This window comes from Lytechinus variegatus, chromosome 5, assembly GCF_018143015.1.
Source record: "Lytechinus variegatus isolate NC3 chromosome 5, Lvar_3.0, whole genome shotgun sequence".
NCBI classification, from domain to species: Eukaryota; Metazoa; Echinodermata; class Echinoidea; order Temnopleuroida; family Toxopneustidae; genus Lytechinus; species Lytechinus variegatus.
In genome coordinates, this window is record NC_054744.1 from 12,706,631 (window position 1) to 12,732,827 (window position 26,197).

General features: G+C 35.5%; 1 protein-coding gene across 4 annotated transcripts in view; it reads right to left on the reverse strand.

The window, feature by feature from the left end:
- Positions 1 to 26,197, reverse strand: part of LOC121415369 (sodium channel protein 1 brain-like) — a 31,078-nt gene that overhangs the window by 2,928 nt on the left and 1,953 nt on the right. The window contains exons 3-28 of one of the 4 annotated variants that reach the window (XM_041608552.1): positions 21,803 to 21,930; positions 20,581 to 20,667; positions 19,428 to 19,451; positions 18,928 to 19,056; positions 17,786 to 18,099; positions 17,362 to 17,419; positions 16,855 to 16,866; positions 16,098 to 16,242; positions 13,861 to 13,995; positions 13,230 to 13,499; positions 11,586 to 11,621; positions 9,714 to 9,900; positions 9,195 to 9,466; positions 8,734 to 8,904; positions 8,236 to 8,592; positions 7,508 to 7,864; positions 6,874 to 7,008; positions 5,922 to 6,446; positions 5,370 to 5,543; positions 4,926 to 5,048; positions 4,234 to 4,497; positions 3,774 to 3,836; positions 3,039 to 3,176; positions 2,587 to 2,700; positions 1,827 to 1,832; positions 331 to 601 (exon numbers count right to left, since the gene is read on the reverse strand). In XM_041608552.1, the coding sequence (XP_041464486.1) occupies positions 331 to 601; positions 1,827 to 1,832; positions 2,587 to 2,700; positions 3,039 to 3,176; positions 3,774 to 3,836; positions 4,234 to 4,497; positions 4,926 to 5,048; positions 5,370 to 5,543; positions 5,922 to 6,446; positions 6,874 to 7,008; positions 7,508 to 7,864; positions 8,236 to 8,592; positions 8,734 to 8,904; positions 9,195 to 9,466; positions 9,714 to 9,900; positions 11,586 to 11,621; positions 13,230 to 13,499; positions 13,861 to 13,995; positions 16,098 to 16,242; positions 16,855 to 16,866; positions 17,362 to 17,419; positions 17,786 to 18,099; positions 18,928 to 19,056; positions 19,428 to 19,451; positions 20,581 to 20,667; positions 21,803 to 21,930 (4,495 nt within the window). The remainder of the gene's footprint in view (positions 1 to 330; positions 602 to 1,826; positions 1,833 to 2,586; positions 2,701 to 3,038; positions 3,177 to 3,773; positions 3,837 to 4,233; positions 4,498 to 4,925; positions 5,049 to 5,369; positions 5,544 to 5,921; positions 6,447 to 6,873; positions 7,009 to 7,507; positions 7,865 to 8,235; positions 8,593 to 8,733; positions 8,905 to 9,194; positions 9,467 to 9,713; positions 9,901 to 11,585; positions 11,622 to 13,229; positions 13,500 to 13,860; positions 13,996 to 16,097; positions 16,243 to 16,854; positions 16,867 to 17,361; positions 17,420 to 17,785; positions 18,100 to 18,927; positions 19,057 to 19,427; positions 19,452 to 20,580; positions 20,668 to 21,802; positions 21,931 to 26,197) is intronic. The other 3 variants (XM_041608553.1, XM_041608554.1, XM_041608555.1) reach the window with 3 other exon arrangements.

Sequence of the window (26,197 nt, forward strand, 5' to 3'; positions counted from 1 at the left end):
ACATATCAACACTTTCAATACAATTAAAATTACAACAGTTTAAACCCGTTGGAGAACTTCTGGGGAACTGATCCAGTTGAAATTCGATTATAAATCAAATTTAATGTGAATACTTGTTTTCAATATTGGGACCTATTATATGTTGTTATAAGAACTTGAAATTTGTATTGAACCCTAAGACCATGAATTTTTCTTTCCTACTTACCACCACCCCCCCCCCCCCCCTGTCACACGTAAATGCTTTCTCATGTGTGTCTCCAGGCTCCAACCCCCTTCTTTACAATCTAATTTCCACATACCACCAGAAGCCCCGCGTTTCCTGAAACTTACCAAGCACCGAGAAGACCACCACAATGAAGTCAAAGACATTCCAAGGAATCTTAAAGTAGTACCAGCTGTAGCCGATTAGTTTGAGGATTGCCTCGCAGACGAAGATCGCAGTGAACACGATGTTGAACTGTGCCAGAATATCGGTGAGTTCTTTAGACATCCCGTAATGGTCGATCATCATCGTGATCATGTTCAGAACGATGACGAAAACGATGACGAGCTCGAATTTGTTGCTCGTTGTCAAGCGGTAGAAGAAATTCTGGATCTTGTTCTGCAGGGAGATAATAAAGGACAAAGGAACTGAACAATCAAGGTCCGCTCACAGAAAATAAGAACAATCAAAGAACGGCTAAAAATGGTACTAAAGTGAATACCGAATAAAGCTTTCCAAGAAAGTGTTTCAACATATCAAAGATGCTATTGTTGTAAGCTGTTAGATGATTTGTCACCGATCAGTATTAAACATCCTTCAGCCGAAAATGAAAGCGGTCTCAATCTGGTCGACGACAGATTTCAAATGTTTGCTATTAGAAAACAAGTGCTAAAGTAAATGAAACTATTAATGATAATCTAACACTGCAAAGACCTTAGTGCGATTAAAAATGAATGAACATGGCCAATTGGCCGGAAATCACACAATTTTTGAAACCGAATAAAATTCGTATATAGCACAGGTGTACGACTTATATACATCGTCTAAAGTTGATAGAGTGAAATTGATTTAATGTATTAGCTCAATCAATTTTCGTTAGTGCTTTCAAGGAAGGAAATTTCCTCGCTATATTTTAGGACTTAAATTGCCACTGGTGACCGAGATTATCATAGATGGATATGCAAACATTTAAGAATAGTAATGGGGCAAATCATTCATCAATCGAAACAGAAATAGTTCATAAATATTTCTGTAAAAAATATTATTATGCTCATGCATTTATGTCAGGACTGAAGGAAAATCGACGGAAAACATCTAAGAAAACTATAAAGGAATTTATCTACTTCTATGTTTTTGGGATACCTTGCCATAAGGTTTGGAAAATGGTATTATTTTTTGTTATTCTATCTTTGCTATGTGCAAATAAACAAATACTATTCGACTGGTCAAAGTAGAATAGTTTGTCATCTAAATCGACTTTAAGTGCATAAGAAAAAGTGAATGATAGTTTCTTACGATAGAGTAAATTTTTATTTGGAGTGTGAGGAAATTTATTCGCCATGCTCATTTCCAATATTTAACTGATAGCATTCGATAAATAACGCGACTAAATTGTTCGTTCGCCTATGAATTTTGAAATACCAATTATGCTGCTGTACCATAAAGGGTACAACCCTAACCCTAACCTTAACACTCGAATCAAATATATAGATATGTTAGAAATATGAAACCGACTTAATCTTTTGATACCGATGAAAAAGTGCAAAGGATTTTTCACAAGACACAACATCCGTGACAAATATGCAAACACACATTGTAAAGAACGCATTGCAATTATACTTACTCCTGCCTGTGTAATGGAAATGCACAATCACAATGAAGCATAAAGTAAAAGCAAATATACCATGAATCATGATAAAAAAACACAGTAAAAGCACAGTAAATTAAAAGGAAAGTCCTATGCACCCCACAAAGCACTACATGGCTCACCAATCCTGTATCAAACATCTCCAACGAAATACAGAATACTTTAAAGTGACTCAAGGAGATAGATGCTCAGCTATGCTTGAAAAACAAAGTGATTAAATGAAGGGATAGAAAACATTTTACAACCTTCCCATTGAAAAAAAACTTGCATTCCCCCCCCCCTAAAAAAATAACAGATAAAATAAATGAATAAATAAATAGGGAAATAAATAAATAAATACCAATAAAAAGTAATAATAAAAATGATATACTTAAATGAATAAATCTATTGGATAAAAGTAAAAGTCGCTGTATAATAAGATCCTCTTTCACTTGTACACATCATTCAGTCATGCAAAAGATATTTGTTGTAGACCCGAAATTCTATCCAAAAGCTAATCATAAAATGACCCTTCGATTCTTGGACATAACCATACATTAACAAAAAAGAGTGATTCCTATTAACTTCTAAGACCAAATCCAAGTCACATCAAATCCCATCACACTGTGTAGGAAACATCAAAACCAAGTAAAGCCACTTCACCATCGACCATTCACTTCACCATTGAACTATAAACAACATGATGTCCTCAATGCCCCTTTTGACCTTTATACTTGACAAGAAGTATCAACCTTACCGTTGGTTGTTTAATCTGTTTGGTAGGTTTCTTGACTCCCATTCGTCTCATGGTCTGGTAGTACTGCTTCTGACTTGTGGTTAGGAACATATCCATTGAACTATCTCCTTCGTACTGTCAGAAAGGAATTTGTATAATCAAAAGATATTGTTTTGACTAAAAAGGTGATTTAACTTAGCCAAGTAAAAAGGACAGAAACTGAAATGCCAGGCCCATGACAGCTACCACCTCTCCTTCACTTGTGACGAAATATAATTTTCATAACAATAACCGATTTAGAAACCGATGTGATTTTATCGATGAATTTCAAAACAATCGGCGAATGAAATCATCTTAGATTTGGCTCAATGAACATTTATCGTCTATAATAACCCAAGTATTTGTTGCTTCAGCTTATACAATTCGATTAAATGTCCCGACTGATGCCTTTTATTTCTTTTCGATTGACATACCTTGCGTTTGAGGGTGTTGAAATTATCGATGATGACTCCGATGAACAGATTGAGAAGAAAGAATGATCCGAAGACAATGAGAATGACAAAGTAGATGTAGTAATAGAACCGGTTATCCTTCATTGGCTGAAGATCATCCTGAATGATGGAAATAATGGAAATGTTTGAAATTAAGAACATGGTCGAAGGTGGTGCTGGGAGATATTTCGATATCGGTATTGAACAAAAATATTGAATATTCGATAATGATTTTATGATTATTTGGTATATCACCGGCTTGTCTTTTTCGTACTTTTCTCTCGTTCCATTTTCCAGTGAGCCCCCCCCCCCCTCCATCTTCACCGACAGAGACACCTGCGGTACATGCCTATGATACGCAACTGCCTAGATGTTGTCCTGGGGTCCGTTGCAGAAAGAGTTGCGTGTAAACGCAAGTCAAAAAATCAATTGCAAGTCTCAAAACGGCGCTGTTCATTGGTTGAAAGTCTAGTTACGCGTGATTTTTAGAATTGCAATTGATTGCAATTCTTTCTGCAACGGGCCCCTGAAAGGTATGTTGACGAAGATGAACTGCGTTATTTCAGTACGAAAACAATAACCATCAAACGTAAACAATCTTAAGTGACAATGCCGAAGGGGTGCATGATAGCAGCTTGAGGAGTTTAAGAAATTAATGGTGAGAACACTTATCTGTATTCAATTTTGGAAATTCCATAATGGAACGGGATATATTACCTCACGTTTTCCCCTTGAATCTACAGCAGCAGACATAGCCTCCATCCAGCCTTCGAACGTTGTCTGGTTGAGAAAAAAAAATTATAGAGATAAAAAGACAGACAGAAACAGGAGGACAAAAGAGAGGAAAGATGAATCACAAAGAGAAGGAGAAATAAAAAAGTTATTCAAACGTTGAACATTTTTCGCGATACAAGTTAAATTTATTTCATCTAAAAACGCTATGAAATGGGATATTTTTTTCAATTTAATTCATTTTAAGTATCACTTTACTTTGCTCACAAATATTCCGGTAGTAGTGATGATTTTCTTTTTAGTGTGTATATTTTAATTTCCTAACCTTTTCTTGGTATCGATGTCTAAACAAACTCTTCCTTAGAAATGTATTGCAAAATATTGAGGAGGTTGGGGGCAACGCCCAATCTTTTATTTATCATCTTCTTTTCCTTCAAATACTCACCACTTGAAAGAGAGCCACGTAGCCTAACCCAACGTTATTGAAGTTGATAGGCGGTGTCTCCCACGAGTAATTCTTGGCCAGGCACTCTGATTTGTTGTTGACGATGGATTGGAGCAATCGCTCGCCATCCTCATCAACGCAACGATCAAAGAGCCCCTTGAAGAATAGGACACCCATGATGGAGAAGATGAGCCAAATCATGGCACACACGAGCAGGACGTTGGCTATCGACGGGATGGCATGGACTACAGCATTGACCACAATCTACAAAAAAGGTAATAGGGTTTAAGATTATTATCCAGTAATAATCATCGCAGTCGACAAACTCTATGTTGTTTTCATCTTCATAATCATCATCGCTCATTATAATACTTGTCGTTGTCGTCGTCACGTCTTCACAGAACTAATCGACATTTTATCATCTTTATGGTTATCCCAATGGTTTTAAATATTTAAAGATTTGAATTATTTTAGCAACGAGCCTGGTTAGGAAGATTAGAAGATTAGAAGATTTACGGACAATGTTTTTTTACAGGACAGAAACACTAGTCATCAAACGTAAATGAATATGAACTATTAAAAAAAAGTTTTTTTGCTGGGTTTTTTTTTTTTGGTAAATAGAGCCGAAACATGATAATATCAAGTAGTGTCTCTCAATAATTATTTTAAACAATAAAGCCATCTGTACGTACCTTCATGCCTTCCCATCGGGAGATGGCCCTTAGAGGCCTGAGCGCTCGAAGGGTCCTAAGAGCCCTAAATGCAGCAAAGTTTGTTAGCCCAATAACGTCACCCAAGATGCTAAGTAGACCGACCTTATGAAGGAGAAAAAAATGATGGATGTATTCCGTTTATCGACCTCACAAAATATTGATAAATCGAAAATAAATTGTGTCAAAAATGAAAAAAAAATCATAATTGTAGTTGTTTTATCGTCATATTCTACAGAAAACAGTTTGCAGATATCCTTTGGTGATATATTTTCAACATTAGCTGTGCTAATGATAATCTTATTACGTGTGACTTTATACGTCACCATTGTCAGACAACAGGACTCGATTCGCCACCCATCCTGCAGAACGAACCCCTGGAAACATCTGCGGAGAAAAAATTAAAATATCCTAATTCATACTTACAAGAACAATAGCAAAGTCTAGCCAGCACCAGAAACTTGTGAAGTATTTGACGAACCCGTAGCCACTCCATTTGATCAACATTTCAACAACAAATATGCCAAAGAAGACATAGTTGAGGACCTTAAGGATCTCCTGACGTCTTGGATGCTGATCTAGGTAGATGTCTTCAAAAATCTGACGTGAAAAAAAGGAAGAATTTCAAACCAATTTATGTGTGAGTTTTTGTGACATTCTGCATCAGCGTGTTCACTGTGTTGCGAGTAGTTTGATAAAATCGGGAAAAACATTCATCATCATCATGGTCATAATACATGTACTGAACAATTCGAGAAGTATTCTCACGGATCAGCAGATGGTAATTAAAATAAAACTCAATATGAATTTAACAGAAAAGATAATTGGGAAGATGTGACGATGAGGAATATGGGATAGAGAAAAATGGGGAAAACCATAGCACAGGATGATGTTATGAAGCAGATGATATATCGCTAGACTTGAAGTTGATTTGGAGGATAAGGAGAAAATAGGAATGATCAAAGGGAGAAACCTTACCAAGGTGAAACTGCTTCCAAAGATGACAATGATGATAAAAGTTTCAAAGACTTTGTGCTCGCAAACCGTGAACATAATTTCCCGATACCGTCTAAACCGGTATGCCCAGTCGTTCTCGTTAGGATCAAGACAACATGGGATGCACGAACATTTCTTGGCGTAGAATCTCGTGCACACCCCTGGCAGGCAGTCTTTGACGGGGTCCTCTAGGATAGGTTCCTCGATAGTGGCAGTTGTGTTGACAACCACCGCAGTATCTCTCCTGCTCGCGATGCTCGCGAGACTTGCATGACTGACAGATCGACCGGGAATTGGTGTTGGAGCCACTGAGCGTGGAGGTTCGATCTCTCCCGTCTCAGCGTTGGTACTGACAACGAGTGGGCAGTCGCCAGCGTCGTTCGACAAGGAGTCGTTCTCGTGAGCGTCCGGGGGGTCAAGGCGGAGAGAAGGAGGTACTCTTGGTGGAGGCAGGATGGCAGGGACAGGGGCGGGTGTGACAAATGCCACGTGTGGACGATTCGGAAGCTGGTGAAACAAATTACAAGAATAAACATTAATATATGAGCCAAAGTTATGATGAGGATGGAAATTATCATGACAAAGAAAGTGAGAACAAAATAAGCTTGAGAAAGAAATAATTCTTAACTCATCGAGCATGGTACCTAAATATGACGTCACATGAAACTGTAAGTGTGCCCCTAGAGGACAGAGAAGTTCCATTTATCCCAACGCAAATCAAAATGATACACTTCCTAATCAAACCAAAATGAAGCTATCTACAGTAGATATGAAAGTAGAATATATACAATATCTATTACTTCTGTGACCCTTTCTGTCAAATACAATTTTTCGCCTTTTTTCATTTCAAAAATTAGTCAGACCTCCACCTTCCTTGCCTTAAACATAAAAATACTACCTACGCCACTTGCCACTACATTTTTTGAGAACCTACCGATCTGAGACTGACTGCACTGCCGTGATGACTGCCTCCATTGGTATACATGTGGGGTAGGTTTCCATTCGATGCAGCTAAGGAAGGATGGAGGTGGAACCCGTTCGTTGTTAGTTGATTTCTGCGTCTGATAACTACATTTTGAAGGAAAAAAAGAGAGAAATAATTAGTAGATACATTTTTTTTTCAAACTGGATTAGTTTCTGAAAAAAGAATTGTGTGTGAATTGTGTGTGAGATATGTGAGTACGATGTTCGTACTATCCGAACTCTTCTATTCGGTTGATCAACACATTTGATGCATAGCCAAGCTCGAGAATGATATCAATCTAATCTATTTCTTAGCGTGGATCAAGTCCATCATCAAATTTTATCAAGATCCCTGTACACATGCACAAGCCATTCTTAAATGGTGATTAGTGATTGGTAAATACTTATTTGAATATCCCTGGAAAATAAGCTATTTCAACTTCTATCTTCTTTTTGTTTTCTTTCTGTAAGGATTAGATGTATACTGTAGATAATAGAAGAGGATTACTCTCAACAGATCCGTGATTCACGACTTCCCTAACAGATGAAACTGACATTTATCACAGCCTTTGCAGTGCTATCAATAACAATGATATCTTTAACCTACCTGTTTGCGAGCTGTTGTCTATGTCGATGGTTGAAATCTTATCTTCGTCTTTACCCACATCCTCGACCACGATGAACTCGTGGATTGTGGCCTTTCCACCATGGCCATTCTCGATCGGGAGAATTCCGTTCTTCGTCGTTCCATTAGCAAGGACCTTCAGGTTCTCCGTGCTGTCCCCGATCTTGTTTTTGTTTCTGTATTTCTTACAGCAAAGGCATGGCCGCACTAAGCACTTCAAGAAGCGGCCTATCTTTCGGAAGGCTATAATCAATTTGGATTCTTCGGCCTCTTTCTTGTTTTGAAGGGAGTCCGAGGCAAAAGAGTTGAGCAACAAGGCCAAGAAGAGATTCAACATCTGTAAGAGGAAATTCAAATTTGGATACGTCTTCATGATTGCTATTTTATTTAATCTCACTGGTTTACGATGTAAACTGATCTTGAATTACCAGAAAATCAGGTTATCGGAATTCTAAATACAGTCTTGACGATTCGCTTATTTAACTGGCCAAATACGACTATTTAAATGTATGATTTAAGAATCACCGTCGTCGTCGGTCTCTTTACAGTTTCAAGAATAATGTACCTTTAAAATAGTAGACAAAAAAGAAGGGGTTTTTACAAAAAGCTTAGGAAATCATTATTGGTAAATAATCAAAATTAATTTTATTTCGCTGTTGATATAACAACGGACATGAGTTATTTTAAAAGTGTGTATGGGATGATTACCATGATGTTCCCTACGATAAGGGTCCCGATAAACAGGATGATGCAAAAGGGTTTGTTGGCCACGTTCATGCAGTCATACAGGGGCTCGATCCACTCTCCACATAGGATTCTGAAGATCAGCATGATGGAATGATGGAAGTCCCGGAAGTGCCATGGAGGCACTTCCTCTAAGGTGGCCACATCGAAGTTCTCCGGCGTGTAGCTGCCACCAAGGATCTGCATTCCAATGACGGCGAAGATGAACATGACAATCAGAAGGACGATCATCACGTTACCGATGACAGAGATTGCCGACGCGATGATGGATAGGAGGGTCCGCATTGTTGTCCACGATTGAGCGAGCTTGAGAACTCGCAGCTGTATGAAAAAAACGGTAAAATTTTGGATTTTTGATAATTCCGGGACGTGACAATATTTAGACTGCAAAGACAACAACAAATTCGAACACCATTAACGATAGACTTATTTTATTTTCAGAAGATAATCAGTTAGACTTACCAATCGAAAACTCCTTAGAACGGAAAGACCTTCGACATTAGCCAGACCAAATTCAAGAAGACTCACACAGACGACAAATAGGTCAAAAACATTCCATGGATTCTTGAAGAACTTCTTATCCAGAGCTATCAGTTTCAGTGCGCACTCGATAGTGAATATGTAAGTGAAGACCTAAGGAGAATAGAAGGAATTATATGATTTTGTTTTCAATTACTGACATCCGCCCATGTTCAAATATATTATAAAATATTAATCAAATGTCAAGAGAATAGGATAATAAAATCAAATCAGTTAATTTTACTTTTGTTTTCGTCACGACTCTTTATCAACCACCATCCGGCACACATATACAGATTATTCCCTCTATAGCTCAACACTATCCAGCCCAACACAAAACCCAATCCCCGCACATGGTATTCCTTTACAAATCTCCACGAAGACCAAGATGACTGCCATCTTACCTTGTTACCCTCTTCTGAGATGTAAGCGAGGTTGTTATCGATCTCTTCATGGTCCATCATCAGGAAGGCGGTATTACCTAGGATGCAAAGGGTGATGAAGAGGTCCATCAGAGGATCGAGGACCACCCAACTGGCCACGTACTGCACCTTCCGCCAACGGCGATAGTGAGGAACGGTGCAGATGAAATTTCGCCGGCAACACCCGCAGCAGCATTTGTAATCACAGCATGGATGGTCCATTTGGTTATCGGGGTCATCTTCGTTGAATGGGACTAGAAATACGAAAAAAGAAAGAATTTTTTATTTTAGAACTCTCTTCATTTCATTTGGATACTCTGATTGTACAAATGATCTATTTTTCTTTTAATTTCCGAACAATTATTAAAAAACTGACAGCTTCATAAAAAAGGAAGCGTACGTAGGTGGTACTAGTTTGTGATGCTGGATATCAGGGATTAATGACGGGAATAAACATTGACTGAATTCTGCAGTGACAGTTGTTTCTTTTCAGATACTTACTTGGCGCTTCATCGTCTTCACCATCACCTTCAGCGGTTGATTGCTTGGCATGACTCTCAGAGTCCAGCTTGCTTCCTGCCCCTGACACACTGTCTATATTTTCCGTCACGGAATCGTTTATGTCTGTCATCCCATCGTACATTTCTGTCCCTTGGTCAGCATCGATAGCGCCCTCTCCGTTTGGTCTCTGTACAAAACAACCATAGAAATGAGTCAATGCTCAAAATAGGGAGCAGTTATTGTGAAGGAGGTGAATAATTGAATGAAGCCCCGCAATGGATGACAACACAAGTGCCATCCTCGACGTATGGCCCATTGTATAATATCATCGTTCCACTTTCTCTCTTTGGAAGAATCTCCCCCATGGAGTCGAAGTGACGGTATTGTTGCCTATTCTTCTATTGTTTGAATACAATAGGGTGACCATGCAGCATATCGATCTGGATGGTTGCTTCCCAGTGGAATGGCGCATGAGCAGCCAAGCTGCTATAATATGAAAAGTCTTTCATTTGTAATGTTGCTTTCCACTTACTTAAACATTTAAATAATGCCTGACTGAATGACCTTTATTCACATTTTTTACATTAATGTTATTGATATATAGAAATATATTATATTCACAATGATAAACCAACGACGACAATAAAGTGTGAGGAATCAAAGTTCCTAAATATGATCACAGTTGATATTCCAAATTATTAGAATTGCCCACTCCCAAAGGGTAAATCGTATTTAATTATATAATATGATACAATATATAAACTATTGGATTATTAACATTATTATTACATTTTTTTCATTTTAAGTCATCCATCGTTGTTCAAAGTGATTAGTGTTTGTTTTTCGAAATCAATGTTTCGTTTAACGGTATTTCTTTATTCAGAATGTACATATATTAGCCAGGTTGATAAAAAACTCTTTGAATAATTGCTGTACCTTTGATTTAAGCTGGTTAGCGAAATCAAAGTTAGCACATAATTTCACACAATGGAATCAGATTCATATTCAAGTTTTTACTACCAATCAATTCCAATAGATTTTGATGAATTTTAGGAAAATGTTATAAATCTCTTTGATGGATTTTGGATAGGAATTTTCTGTTTCACTGGGTTTTTTCGTGAAAGTATATGAAATCATGCTGTATTCTGTAAGTTTTTTACACGTAAAGGGATTTCATCATGACCTTAAAATCTTTTAGATCAGCGTTGTCACATTTGAGACATTGATTTCTTTGGGGGGTAGGGGCCCGGGATGGGGTAGTAGGGTAGGAGTAAGAAAACTGACAGTGATTTTTTTCTTTTCTCTCCTTCGTTCTTTATTCTTTCTACCTTTTATTTTCTTTCTTCCTTTATTTCCCTCTTTTGTCTTTTCTTTTCTGTTCTCATTTTCTGCTCCTTATGACTCTCTTTTTACTTGGTCCCCATGGAAGACCAGCCGCATATATAATTGGTGCAGCTGAATATGGGTTATCCAACCGTCTCTTGTCTTAAGTTTGATCTTTGAACTCTCTTAACATGTTTCAATCTATCATTTTTTTCTTTTCTTTTATAATCAATGTTTAGAATTTACTTCATTATGTATGTATATGTTACTCCTTATATCCATTATATATATGTATATATATATATATATATATATATATATATATATATATATATATATATATATATATTGTTATGTATTTTTATGACGGAAATAAAACAAAGAGTAATCGTTTTCAGATACCCATAGAATGATATTAGTTTCTCCATAATCTCAGCCAATATAATTTTTTTAGATGTTAAAGTTTGATTAGTTCGACCAAGACTACCCTCATGTGGAATGAATCATATAACACACAGTATGAAAACATCCCAAAAGAAAATCACTTACAGTGTATGTTGAAAGGAGAGCTTTTAAGGCAAATTTCTTCATGGGGAAAATCAAGAAATCACACACAAAATATATTTAAATTTTGTTACCTCAACTGCAATTCTTAATTTCATGGAAACGTATTCTATTTACGTCATTTTCGATTTGTCGTTACTGTATTGTAACAACAGAATGCATGGGAATGGCAGAATCCATCAGCACCTTTTCACGATTAAAGTGCATGGAAGGAAATCAATACGAATGTGAAAAAGATGTATGTTCAGCACATAGGGGATTCAGACAAAGGCTCACAAACCCTTGGGGAAGATACAGCCTTTGATTATCTTTATTGTGTCTTGAGATTCCACTCTGACAACATGTCATGTCAACTACCCAAAATGTTCAACCTACCTCCGGCTGGTTGCTTTTCCATTAACATTATAATGTCCTTCACAACAACCAATCCTACATTTCCCTGTTGAAATGATTATTTAACTTGATTTTTATCCGGGTAGTTGGGGGCAGAACTGGTGCTTCAGCTACCCCCATCCTCCCACCATCCACCCCTCCCCCTGTGAAGTCAAATGATTTGACTCTGCATTTCCCAGTGCTAGTGTCAATACCACTGACCACAATAGTCGGTCGAGACCTTAACACCACTTCACAGGTCAATAGGCCCACAAGTTCTTGTCTTGGTCCAGTCCCCAAGCACAAGGTCGTCATAAAAAGGCCATGATATCGATCAATGTTAAAATCAAAAGACCAATGACGTAATGTTGTTGTATCAATTGAAAGGGAATTAAAACTACAAGACTGATGACGTCCGAGTCAGCAGACCATGGAGAGTCCACGGACCGAAGCCTGTTTTTTATGTATTTTAGTTCTCACCGATGTGAAGCATTTATATATTTAATTTTCTGTTTACTTTCGTTACTCAGTATGTAATAAATTTAATTCAAACTAATCAATTTAAGCAAATCGACTAAATTAATCGAGTTTCGAGCTCTGGTGGGTGTTTCATACAGATGTTCGTAAGTTAAGAGCGACTTTAAGAACGACTGGTGATCCTTTCTTGTGGTAAATTATTTGCACCATTCAATGTTCATTGGTGATAGTTTAGCGCGTAAGAAAGGTTAACCAGTCGTTCTTAAAGTCGCTCTTAACGTACGAACAGCTTTATGAAACACCCTCCTGGGGGCGTTTCATGAAAGGACTTGTCGCACGTTTTATCCGACAATTACCATAGGAACATGGCCTCTCAGCCAATCAAAATCATGGAAAGATGTCAGATCTGACAACTTGTCGGATGAAAATATTGATGAAACGCTCACCAGGTCACATCTTTCGGATGATGAGGTTAAAGGTCGGCGCAAGACGTATATAATCCTTATCTAATTGATGCATGTCTGTTTAAAAACACACACACACACAAATAGATACTCACGCATCTCATGCACATCTCATGCACCCTCGTCCCCCCTCTCTCTCACATACACACACCATCGTGCGTCCAACTACTCTCATCCTGCCTCATGCATACACACACACACCCGTCATAGGCACCCAGATACAAAGTACCGTACACACACATCCATGCACCCTGATTAGCTAATACGCTACACACGCACACGCACACACCCGAGTCATGCCATTTCGATCACTTACTTCCGATGCCTTTGACCCGACGTCACTTATAGAATCATCTTGTAGTTTAGCGGTATCTGACTTTCCAGCCGTAGACCCTTCCCCTGTATACCCGGCGTTCTCTTGACCGTTGGTCAGCATTGGTACCTGACTTCCTTGCTGACTCTCCTGCCCGTCCAGTTCTGCTTGTTTCTTCTTTTTCTTTTTCTTCTTTGCGGCTAGCTTTTTCAGTTTTGCTGCGTCCAACTCCATCACTTTGTCTTTCTTCTCCTTCGCCTTTTTGGCCTTCTCCTGGAATATTTCAAAGAAGAGCCAATTACAGCTATGGTACACAACATGTGACTTTTGACAAATTAAAGTCAACTATACAGTAAAGGATTGTTCTCTTTAGTCATTGCGTTTAAAAATAATCGAAGATCAAAGTGATTTTCAAATTATTTAGGATTCTTCGAGTGTCCTATCTAAAATGCTGATCCATGAAATGTTTAATAAGAGAACAATTCTATGTCAAAATTTTTATGTGTGCGAGGCCGTATGTGTGAGTGCCAGTGCCACCTCGATCCATCTGACTTAGCCAGCTGGACCTTAGAATAAAGAATATGAATGTTAAATCATATTATACTGTGATTTTAGAAAGAGAATGTTAGCTTACCTTCCCTTGGTTCTCCATTTCCTCTGTATAAGCCATGGAGACGACGGCAAGCATGAGATTGATGAGATAAAACGCGCCAAACATGGTAGTTGTAAGGAAGAAGAAAACCGAGAACGGACCTTGCGCCTTTAAAATCTGAAGAGAAATACAGAAACGAATGATTGATTATATCATAGGTGTCAATTTCTTATGATTGTGGTGATTGGTGTCTGAGTCTCGGTGAGGGAGCGCAGCGACCGAGCGGGGAAGAATGGGAGGGGGTATCCCCCTCTCAAAGTAGGGGCTTTTTAAGAAATTCACATGCGAAAATCGCATTTTAGAGCACACTAAAATCACCTTTTAGGCCATGATAGTGTCGTTCACAAATATTGTAACACATAACAAGTTTCAAGTTTCCAAGAAGGCCTATTTACTTCAAGAAAAAGAACAACTCAAAACATTGACAGAAAAATGAAAGTAGGCCTACTTGGATACGGAATAGCGTAAGTATTGCCTAAGACAACCAATAAGAACAGATTTTTTTTACCATATTATAAGGTAAAAACATAAATATACAGTTCTGTATATTTTCAAATGACATTTCTATGAGATATCTACATGATTTCTTTTTAAATCTCGTGTCAGTTTCTGAGAAAATTGTTAGCATGGCCAAAAAAAAATAGTAGTACCATCAATGATTATTATTTTATCAATAACATCATAGTCTACAACAAAATATATTTTGTATAGTAACTTTTAATGTTACTTTTGTGTTACTGTAAAACACCACTAATAAATGCAAAAAAACACATCCTTATACTTTATAATCAATTAAACTTTTCTGTAATGTCAACTAATATCATACCACATTTAACATAAAAGTTTGCATGTACCTCTATGTGCACTAATATGTGTTTCTTCTTAACACTTTAAACTTCCATGCTTCCCTGTTCAGATAAAGGCACTAAAAGTTATATTTCAACCTGTCTATCACCCATTCATGACTCACAAAGAATTAAGAAATACATGTATACAAGGAGTGAAGATGATTGAGTTATCATTATGATGTTCCTCTGACAATTATTTGACAAAAAATTGTGACCTCCGACTGGTAGCTCAGCATGGGATCCTCCTCATATTAAGCTATTGATATTTTTTCTGCTGAGCTAAACCAGGGAAACTCACATCTCCATGATTGAAGCCAAACATACCCCAACTGATGACAGTCATGACAATGGACATGAATTAGATTAATTATTTTCTCTTTGAACCATACATGATAAAGTTTGGATTTCTACAATACCCGAGATGTCTTGTGATTTTGAATATGAATGAATTATTTTCGATGATTTATTTCTACCATTTCCTAAAATGGGAAAATGTTATTAAACGAAACTCGTGAATACATTAACAAATAACATGGTCAGTGGGTAAGGCCATGGCCTGCTGAAACATATATAAAAGTGGAATAGTCGTGTTTAAATCCCTCTGTTGTCTTGTATCAAACTGATGGTCAAATTATTTAGGACTCTTGAACAGATTTTTATCGATATCTAGTCACCGAAGAAATGAAAAACAACAACCAGAAAACGGGACATATATTGAAAAAACGTCAGCGCTACTTGAAATAGGAAATTTAGGTCAATTGTTCTTATTCTACAGAGGGGTCTGTTTGCGAACGACCCGAGTGGACAATGAGTAACAATAGCAAGAGCGCTCTACGCGCAGTAATGAAGCGGTACGCTCTGTAACTTTAATCTTTAGACAGTGCCCTATTTAATATAATTCTCCGTTATCCATCCGTAGTTCCCTCATTTTTTCATATTATTATACCTTCATGGCTTGAATTGTTATTGATTAGCAATTAAACATCAGAGATATGTCAAACAGTATACCGTTCGATTATATTTTGACCCGTTTTCAAGAAGTCGAGGTTGTATTCACAATATAAAAAATAATGTCATCCACTTAATGCACATGAATGGTAATCGAAATAACGTTAATTTTCAGCGCTCGCAGTTATAATCAGCTGAAACGGGAATGTTGGTCATTGTTCACAATGTTTTCGGCAAAAAGCCAAATAATTGATTATTTCCGTGTTCTGTTTATTAATATTTTTTCAAAATAAAATCAGTTAAAGTGTTTGACAAACAAAATAATATGGTACATTTTCTGGAATAAATCTCAATGCTGGGCTCATTTTCAGCATACGAAAAAACTTATTTTTTAAGAAAAACAGATAAAATTGAAGAACTTACATGATTATAGACGTTTTCCCAGAAGTCCAATGTGATTAGCTGGAAGCATGTTAACATGGAGTAACCAATGTTATCAAAATTGGTATACCCGTCGTTTGGATTGTCTCCAATTCCTTCTAAACATGTATAGTTTTCCGGACATAAACTGCGAATGATAAAAGGAGTATAAAGAAAGAGGTGTAAGAAAAAAAGGTAATTATCCCCCCCCCCATTCAGATGGCAAGATACTACTTATTTGTTACTTTCTATTATAAATCATTACGTTATTCATGTTGGAAGCCCCAAAGTTGTATGATTCTCCCTTTCTATTGTTACTACAATCCATTTTGGTCGAATGGTAAATATGTCTTTATCTCATATAAATTTAGCTAGGTTGATATCTTCATAAATTATTTAGACTTATTTTTCTCTCTACAGTAACAAGGGCTCTAAGAAAAACATGCATGCATTTAAGTAACTCAATGCCAGTCTTATTCCCTATATGGAGTAGCGTATATACAAACATGACAAAAGTCGCCTTCAGGTGACTGGGGATATATAATACATCATACCATTGTAATACAGATATTCACAAAGATCGCGGGATTACAAAATAAGACGTGATTGATAATCCGACGGGATATTGCGATCTACAGAGACTCATCGACATCGTCAATGAGTAGCAATCATTGATTCAAATAAAAGAAATAGAGATATTCAATTCACTGCATACAATATGTGTCTATCTTAAATGACGTTTAAATGTACTTATGCTTACCTCCAATCTCGTCTGCGTCACAGGTAACCGCAACAAGAGCGAGAGAGATGGGGTGGAAGAAACGAAATAAGAATAAATATCTTCAGATATCATCAAGAGAAATTTATGTTACAGAAAACATGTGGGATGAAAATGTCATACCTGCATATTAATGTCATAATGTAAACGATTACACAAGTCATTGATATGACCCACTAAATGATATTCATAGTTATATCCGATAACAGTGAACAGTGAGTTGACTTTATTGTATGTATATTATATCTATTAACATTTAAATGGATACTTTTATAGAGATGAAAAACATCAGAAAAGAAACGTCGGGATGAAACCAGATCAAGCTATGCCTCATGCATGAGATTGTTCAGATGGTGTAATCATGATTAAGTAAGTCATTTTTTAAAATAAATTATACATTTTCATTTATCGTTTTCTTCTATTTTCTAAGGATAGAGTTAACTTTTAAAAGGTAACTTTCGCAACATACTGATGATATATTACACTTACCCTCCTAGCGTCATATTAGAACAGATGACAGGGTCGCCGCCCCAAGTTAACCAATTTGCTGCAAAAAATTAAAAATAAACATGAAAAGGCAATGAAAGAAGAAGATACGATATATTAAAAAACACCTTATCCAAACTTTAAACAACGACATTGTTTTGTCATTTAAATGTTATGTTCTTTTCTTTATTTTCGTCTCTAAGTTGATATCGTGTCGTTCTTTTGGAAATATCATTTAGTATGTCCATGTGTTTTAATTGTATTAATCATAGCAGTAGGTTTATGTGTGAGTGGTGTGATTGTGTTTTCTTTTTAAGTTAAAAGAAAAATTATTTCAATCGTCGTCTGCTGCGCGCGCACATGTCGTTATTTTTACGATTGTAGGGCTAAAACAAACGCATATTTTAAGGTTTCTTAAGTATCATACCTGGATCTTGTGTGAAGTTGAAGAAATATTCATGGGAGATGTTGAAGTCCAATGGCGGGATATCAGCTACACATTTCCTTGTTAGTTTACCCATGAACAACTGAAGAGCAAGAAGGGAGATGATACAGAGAGCGAACACGGTGAGGAGCATCACCTCCCCTAACATCTTGGTCGATCGAATGAGAGCGTTGATGATGCTCTTCAGGCCAGGTACGACGGAGATCGTTTTCAAGGCTCGGAGAACCCTGAATGTCCGTAGGAAATTGAAGTTACCGATGTCAACGCCCGATTCGACTAACCCGAACGTTACATACCTATGAAAAGGGAGATGAAGGAAGAAAATCCCTTTTTTTAATTCATGTCTATAATTTCAGTTTCAACTGAACCAATTTATAAATCTAATCAACCCCGAAGAAAGAGAAGAGCAGTAAATTGATACTGGATTAGTATTGTGCGATTTGTCACACGCTTGGCAATATCTAATATACGAAGAAATGAATTCAGCATTTTCAACTGTTCAAGAAAGACTACATTGCCTTCCAATTCACTTTCTCCCTGACAAGAGACAAGTTTGTTGGGAATTGTACAAGAGTAATGTTCATTCAATTTTTCCTTGCAATGAAAAAAAAGTTTACCCAATATTGGATAAAATGGGAACATTAATGTTGGTTGGGTAAAAAGATTTTACGCAATATTGAGTTGAAATTTACCCTTAAAACATGCATTTTGCCCAATATGGGGTAAAAATACCCAGCACACAGGCATGTTCACTTTTTACCCAATGTTGGGTAAAATTTTACTAATTGTTTTCAGAGCGTACAAATTCAGAAGGGATTCATTTTATATTATAACGCTTCTTTATTTTACGATTAAATGTTCTGGACGATGAAAGATTTTATCCATATAGAGATAATATTATCTACTATAATGTTGCATTTTCATAGTCAAAATCCAGGAAATGATTTCTAAATAAAATCTATAACATGGATATTTTTCAAACAAGTTGTTTAACGTTTAGTCATGCTAGTTGTATAAACCACATTCAGTAGAAACACCAGGGATGAATAAAGTTGATGCAAATCTATATTAATGTTAACAGGTTTCGTTGATTAAAACCTTTAGAGATGGAGAAAAATACTTACGCTAATACAATGACGAAGAAATCTAACCAATTCCATGCATCTCTCATATACGTGTGCGGATGGAGGGCGAACCCTCTTGCCAAGATTTTAACAAACATTTCCGCAGAGTAGATTGCAGTGAAGATATACCTGATTAAACATAAAATGATAACATTCTTGAAGCTTGTTTTTAATTAAGTAGGGACTTATGAAGGAAGTAATTTGATATTTAGAAAGATTCTCATAAATTTGGAATTCTAAGACCTGTCTTTATCGGATATATTATGCATGCGAGTATATTAAATTCTAGTTAAGTATATTCATTTCTGGAAACTTTGTCTATATACATGCAAATAATAAAAAGTAAGTGTGAGAAAAAAACATCGCTCATAATAATTTTTCATCTCTCTCCATACAAATATCTCAATCGTCCTAAATTTGCCCCTGTTTTTCTCTCTGCCTCTCTGAAAATCCAATCTTTAAACATATGGTATTTTCTTATGAATCATGATAATACTTACTCAGCTATTCTGAGGTATGTTGGCCTGTGGATATTGAAGAGATGAAGAAGGGGGAAAGAAAAAAAAAACACAGATTGTCAATAAAATGCACTCTTGTTCTCTAAGCTAGTCAGATTATCACATGATCAGATGAAAAAGCTAAGCAATAATGACTGAATACCCGCATTTGTATTCATTTTAATTCCGGTTATAACGGTACCTTTTAATCCGATTTATAGACCAACGTGGTGCATCCTTAGTCCTTAGCACACAATAAAAACGTTGTTGATAAAATGACGATATCGGGAGTTTGCTTAATGATTTTTTCCATAAATATTTTTTCAATACAGTCTTATTTAACCTGCGTAAAGTAAAATCAATGTGAACTTTATCAATTCTAATGTTTGTATTTTCATTTATCTCTTTATGATTTAATTGATTCATCTCGTTTTGATTTAATTAATTCGGGAGATGGTAATATAGGGATTTGAATTGCCAATTAATACTCTTATATTTTTTTACAGGAATATTTAAGAAAATTCATAACTGTTATCATCTTTAGAAGTAGAACAATCATAATGATGAAGATTTTGATAAACTTTACAGTCATAATAATGATACCAGATTATTATTATTAATGTTATTTTCATTTCAGTGATTATCATACTATTATTATTCATTAGTGCTTCGGAACTATTTTATTATCATAATCATAATCACTATTATTATCATTATTACTATTACTACTACTACTACTATCACATTCGTTGCAAACAGCTCATATTTTATAATTTTTATTATCAACCTCTTCATACCAGCCTTACAACATCATTACTTCTACTACTATTACTACTTCTACTACTTCTTCTACTACTAATAATAATTATAATAATAATGATAATGATAAAACTAATGATGATAATAAAATAACAAAAAATAATAATAATGATAATTATAATAATAATAATACTTAGAGTGATTATAATCATAATAATAATACCATAATGATCCTATTACTCCTACTGCTGCTATATTTCATGTTGCTCCTACTGCTACTACGGATACGGATAAGTATAAAACCATACTACTGCTTTGTTCCAATACAATTGTGTTATTATTAAATCATATTTCCATGTAAGAACAAAAATGAAGATAAAATGGAATCACAGCTTACTCTGCAACTTCAGGTGGTCTGGGAGTATCCAGCATAAGAAAGACACAGTTGGCAATGATGGTTAGGATCACAAACAAATCGAAGAACGTACACGGTGGTTAAGGATTATTCAATCGTATGCATAGTCATGATAGTGTTACCATGGCAACGAGATATCAATATGAGAAGAAATTCATTTCTATGATAATAACAAGCCAATCCGATCCTAATTCTCAATGATGAGAAGGGCAGGACTCATAAAAAAGGGTAAGTGGAAAACGTGTTAATTTTTCCCAACTCTTGAAATATTTTCATATCCTTGTTTCCAATGGGAGGGATATTTTGTAACGAAGTTACAATCATTGAAGGAAAATTGATAAAAAAATATTGGCAATATGTTACCATGGCATATACTTTCACTAAATCGATCAACCATGGCGGTAAACTATATGAAGGAGATATAGTGTGTCATAATGCCAACACTCGGCCAAGTATATTCCAGCTTTTACAATCTTAAAAGGTCCATATTCCCTTTCAAAACTACATAATGGTTATTATATCAGTTTAGCATTCTATCATTTCCTTAAACAAATTAGAGCAAATACATTTTTAAAAATAATATTGATTTGTTTTACTAGTTTTAAACTAGTTTATACTTGAACTGTTTAAAACTATTTTCAGTATTAATGAATTTTGATAAAGAAACGTATACCTCAATCCACACAATTTTTTTGTGATACACAATTTATGTTCAACACTTAACTCAAATTGCCAAAGGTATAGTGGATCCAGGGTAAATTTGTGGAGAAGATAATATTCGTGTGTTCATTTCTTTCTACAAACATGGAAAAAATCATTGCTGTTATATCAAGGAAATATATAATTATATTTTATTGTTATATAATAATATGTAATTATATGTTTAACCATTTGTGTTTTATTAATTCATTTTTTAGCTAACAATACCTGACCACTGAATTCAAATTTATGCATGTTCTTTCGTATTGAATTATTTCTCATCTATTGCTTTTATAATGCAAATGTCACACTTCTATTTCGATTAATAATTATGTATTTTGCTTTTTTATCATTGTTGTGAACTTGTAACTAAATTATATCCTTCGTCAATGAATGCAGAAACATCAGAATTTTTATATTACTTTTTTCGGTGTTGCCTCAGAGTATTAAAACTTTCGGGGAAAATACACTTTTGCATTCTTTAAACTTGAAATGAAAAGGATATTCGTTGGTATATATCTTCATCATCAGTCGCCGTATGGGATTGAGCGGTGATAGACAAAACAATGCATCGTTCGTTGTGAACCTGAAGATCTGAGATGATTTGAATTTTCTGCCGACGACCACAAATGACTGTACAGGGGGAAAAAGGGAGAATGGATCATGATGAGATTATGAAGTACGTCAATCAGACTAAATTTTTAAATCTTACGGTTAGAACATTTGGTATATTACATGTATATTACGTGTGTATGACTAATAATTTTGTGCGTGTGTGTGCATGTTTGTGGGGATGAACGGTTGCGCGTGCGAGTATGTGGGAGAGGGTGGATGGTTGTGTGAGTGTGGGTGAGAAGAGCGTGTCTGCTGTCTGCGTGCCTGGCAGCCTGGGTATGAATCGGGCAGGGGAACGCAGTGGACGTGAGAGGGGTAGAGTATAGCGAAGGGGGGGGGGATCGTTCATTAGTGGAAGAAAGAAATGAATTAATTAGAATGGTATGAATTGTAAATTCATGAAAGAAATAAATCAGATAAACACAAAATGGAGAAGATATAAGGACGACAACATTTCATACCGCAATCCTTTCAGAGGTTTTGCTTTCGTCATGTAAGTCCTACGTCACTCGTGCAACTCATTGTGAATTGAGTAAACGGTACATCACTTATATAAGCAATATGACAAAAGAAGGGTAAACCTATTACATTTGCTACCACAGGGAGTTTCCAAAGAAAACCCTACTCAACTGAGTAACCTGCTTATTATTTACTCATCAAATATTGAATTTCACTTCATTGTCATATAAGTTTATTTCATTCCTCAGAGCCTCTACCGTACTCATCAAATTCTCAAAGATGCTATACGTCATGTTTTATTTTGTAAATTTTGTTATTGCTGCAATTTAAACTCACTTTAGATAAATAAGATAAATAAGATAAATTGTGTTAGAGCATTGATACACCAAAGTTTTGCAAGTTCGAGAATAGGCATACGAGAGATAATGAAATTTTCAATGAACCAACTTATTCCTTTGCTTCCAAGGTGACAATGAACTGGTATGATTCGAGCATTAGTTTTGCATAAGCAATTCATCACGACAGGACGTCTGTATTTGGTTGTCTGTCTGGTAAAGCTCTTTTCATTGTATTTAAACATGAGGTGAGTACAGGCATATGAGGTTTACATCCATTATATTCCATAATGAGAGTGTATAAAGATACAGATAGATAGATAGATAGATAAATAAATAAATAGATAGACGGATGGATGGATGGATAGATGGATAGATATACGGATGGATGGATGGGTGGGTGGATGGATAAATAGATAGATGATGGATGAAAAGATGGATGGATAGATAGATAGATAGACAGACAGACAGATAGATAGATACATACATACATACATACATACATACATTACTTTAGAGCACATCAACTGCATTGATTCTTCCTTATCATTAATGTGGTTCGTGATATTTGACAATAATATGATGAAAATCTGCATTTCTATTTGAGAACATTACTTAATATACTTCAGAAGTGACATATAACATAAAATCAATGCAAATGTATATATGCTTATCGTAGTGCTTATTATAGTTTTACTTTGAATGGATAGGAGAATCACAATAACTAAAGACATGAAATAGTGTTTGGTAGACTTCAAGTGAAAAGAATGATCATGTTTTCTTAATTGAGGAGATGGAGGAATCTTTCATGCGGATTTGATTGATATTAAAGTGTGATATGTAATCTACTTATACTTGCACGCGCATTTACAAGAGCTAAAATAAAGATATACTCGGTAATACAAGAATAGATAAACAGCAGCACTAATTTTGTTTTTTCAATCCATTATTTTTTTTCCTCTGAAGACAAGCTGAATCTTGTACAAGTTTATCAAATAGACACGCACATACAGAAATGACAACAGGTATTGAATGCGAATGATGGCGGGATCCCATCTCCCTTGTAAGCAGCGCCCGTTCTACCCAAACTAATCCTTAGTGTGTGCTTCTATGAAGATTAATCAATATCATGAATATTTGATGCCGTTGTGCAGGGAGGCTAGGGGAGATAACTATATTAATATTGTTAAACAATTATAACCATGATGACCATTGCAGAAAAACAGAATGTCACCTTCTTGTACCAAAATGGACATGAAAATTGTTGAAAGCTTGTTTTCGATTTTTTTTATAAAATAAACAAGGGGATCATAGAATTTATGTGACAGTATTTGTGCTGTGGTGGCGCGGGGCGGTAACAGGGGTTACAGTACGCACCCTTTCCTTTTCTTCTTTGCTGACGTCACGGGGATATGAAATCAATATTCCCAAATAGAACTTTCTTCTGCCTTTTATTTGTTTGTCTCGCTGCCTGGGATCCAGGCAATTCCTTATGCAGGGCCAGTTTCCCGAACAATAAACATTGGACTTTGGGTGGAAATGGGGAAAAGGGAGATGAAGTTGTACTTGTTTGTCGTAGGAACAAAATGGCGGCCGCCACGTTTGTGATGGCTGCCAAAGCTGTGTGCTATGTCATGAATTTATCTGTGAAATATTTTTTTTCAACATCAGTAGTATGAATTTAACCTACTAATTATAATTATTTATCTGTAGTGGTTTTCCCCATTTCGATAAAAATTTCATGGCGCTCCATGGCATCATAAAATAAAAAAGGCAAAGATAAAAATGAAAGAAGATTACACTATATTTGTGAAAAAAATGCACTTTTAAGGAGAACATGTAACATATTTCATTTCACTAGACTTTATTTTTTTCATCTTGAAGGATACTTCTTTAATGAGATTAACCAGATGAAGGAAAACATATCTGGTAAAAATGGCTCTCTATATTTGTAATAAACTCAAGGAAGACAACGTCATCTTCAATTACATTTTATCTCATGCCATTATTTGTATTGAGTTATTAAAAATGTCATGTCTTTCAATTAAGAAATAAGCGATATCGATACGATGATTCGTTCATTGTCGTATAATGAATTTCAGACTTGATTTAGATTACCAATTCGCCATCAATTCACCCAAACGTTTAGTAAAATTTTAAAAATTGATAAGCTAAACGTAAAATTCCACTGTTGAAAAAAATCAATGTGTGATTTACAATTACGCAAGTTATGATCATTGAGGTGGATAAAATAATATTTTATCCATCTCTATGGTTATGAAATACATTCGTTGATATCTTTACGTTGTATTCCTATTTTTCTCAGGTTTGTGCGCAAATTAATTTTGTCATTACTTTGATCTCTAATTATAATGTCAAGTGTTCCTAAGTGGAAAGTGACCTTATCAAAAAGTCAAACACATATTTTACTTTGTACATAATCGTGATCATTATCTTATTATGACGTAGGAAAACCTGAAACAAGGCCACGATTTCAATAAAATAAGAATTTTGACAATTTTGTTTAGGTAGTAACATAAGTGACACTTTTTTCTCACACTCTAATAATCGGTTCATATCAGGAGACTAGCTTTCATATTGGAAAGGGGGTTATTCACCAGCAGCTAAGACTAATCTTCTATGATATGAAATTGAATTTTAAGATTTTAAGATTGAATTTTAGTAGAAAATGAATTATATCGTCTACATCCGTCTGTCTGTGTATTAATAATGTTCACATATCTCTTTCATCGAGCTATTCTCTCGTTCATACTTAGGACAGTGTTCTGATATTGAATGTGGTTAGGGTGGTTTACAACTTGCTTTATTAACAGCTTTTTACAATGACCTCTTTTCCTGATGTTGGATTGATTTACCATGAAATTCATTGATAAAATGTTTAATCATGACAATGTCTTAGTCTACATAGTGGGATTTCCTTTCGCAATGCATGCAATGGACACTGTATGCATGGGTTCAAGTTTCTGTTAGATACATGTAGAAAATATTATGCGGATGTCACACACAGATATTCAGTTTATTATTAAACAGATGTTCTTGCAATTGAGAATTTTGCATATTTCAAGGGCAAGTCCATCCCGACCAAAAAGTTGTTTTGAATGAAAAAGATACAAACCAAACAAATATAACTCTGAAAATGTCATCAAACTCGGATGTGAAATAAAAAAAGTAACGACATTTCACGAAACGATCATAATCATGTTTTATCCCAATCAGTATGCAAATGGAAAAAACGATGGCGTCACCCACTCACTATTTGTTTGATATTTAATCATTTGTAAAAATCAAAGTTGTTTCCTCATTACAAAGTGAAACTTATTTCAATTTCTCCGTGAATATGCAGAATTTTCATTGTTGCCATCTTTAGTGACTCAATGAAGACATTTCTGTTTTATCAAATCTGCAAAAAATAAAATATCTATGAAGTATAAAAGAAAAATTGACTACATGTGTGTGATATCATCGAATCT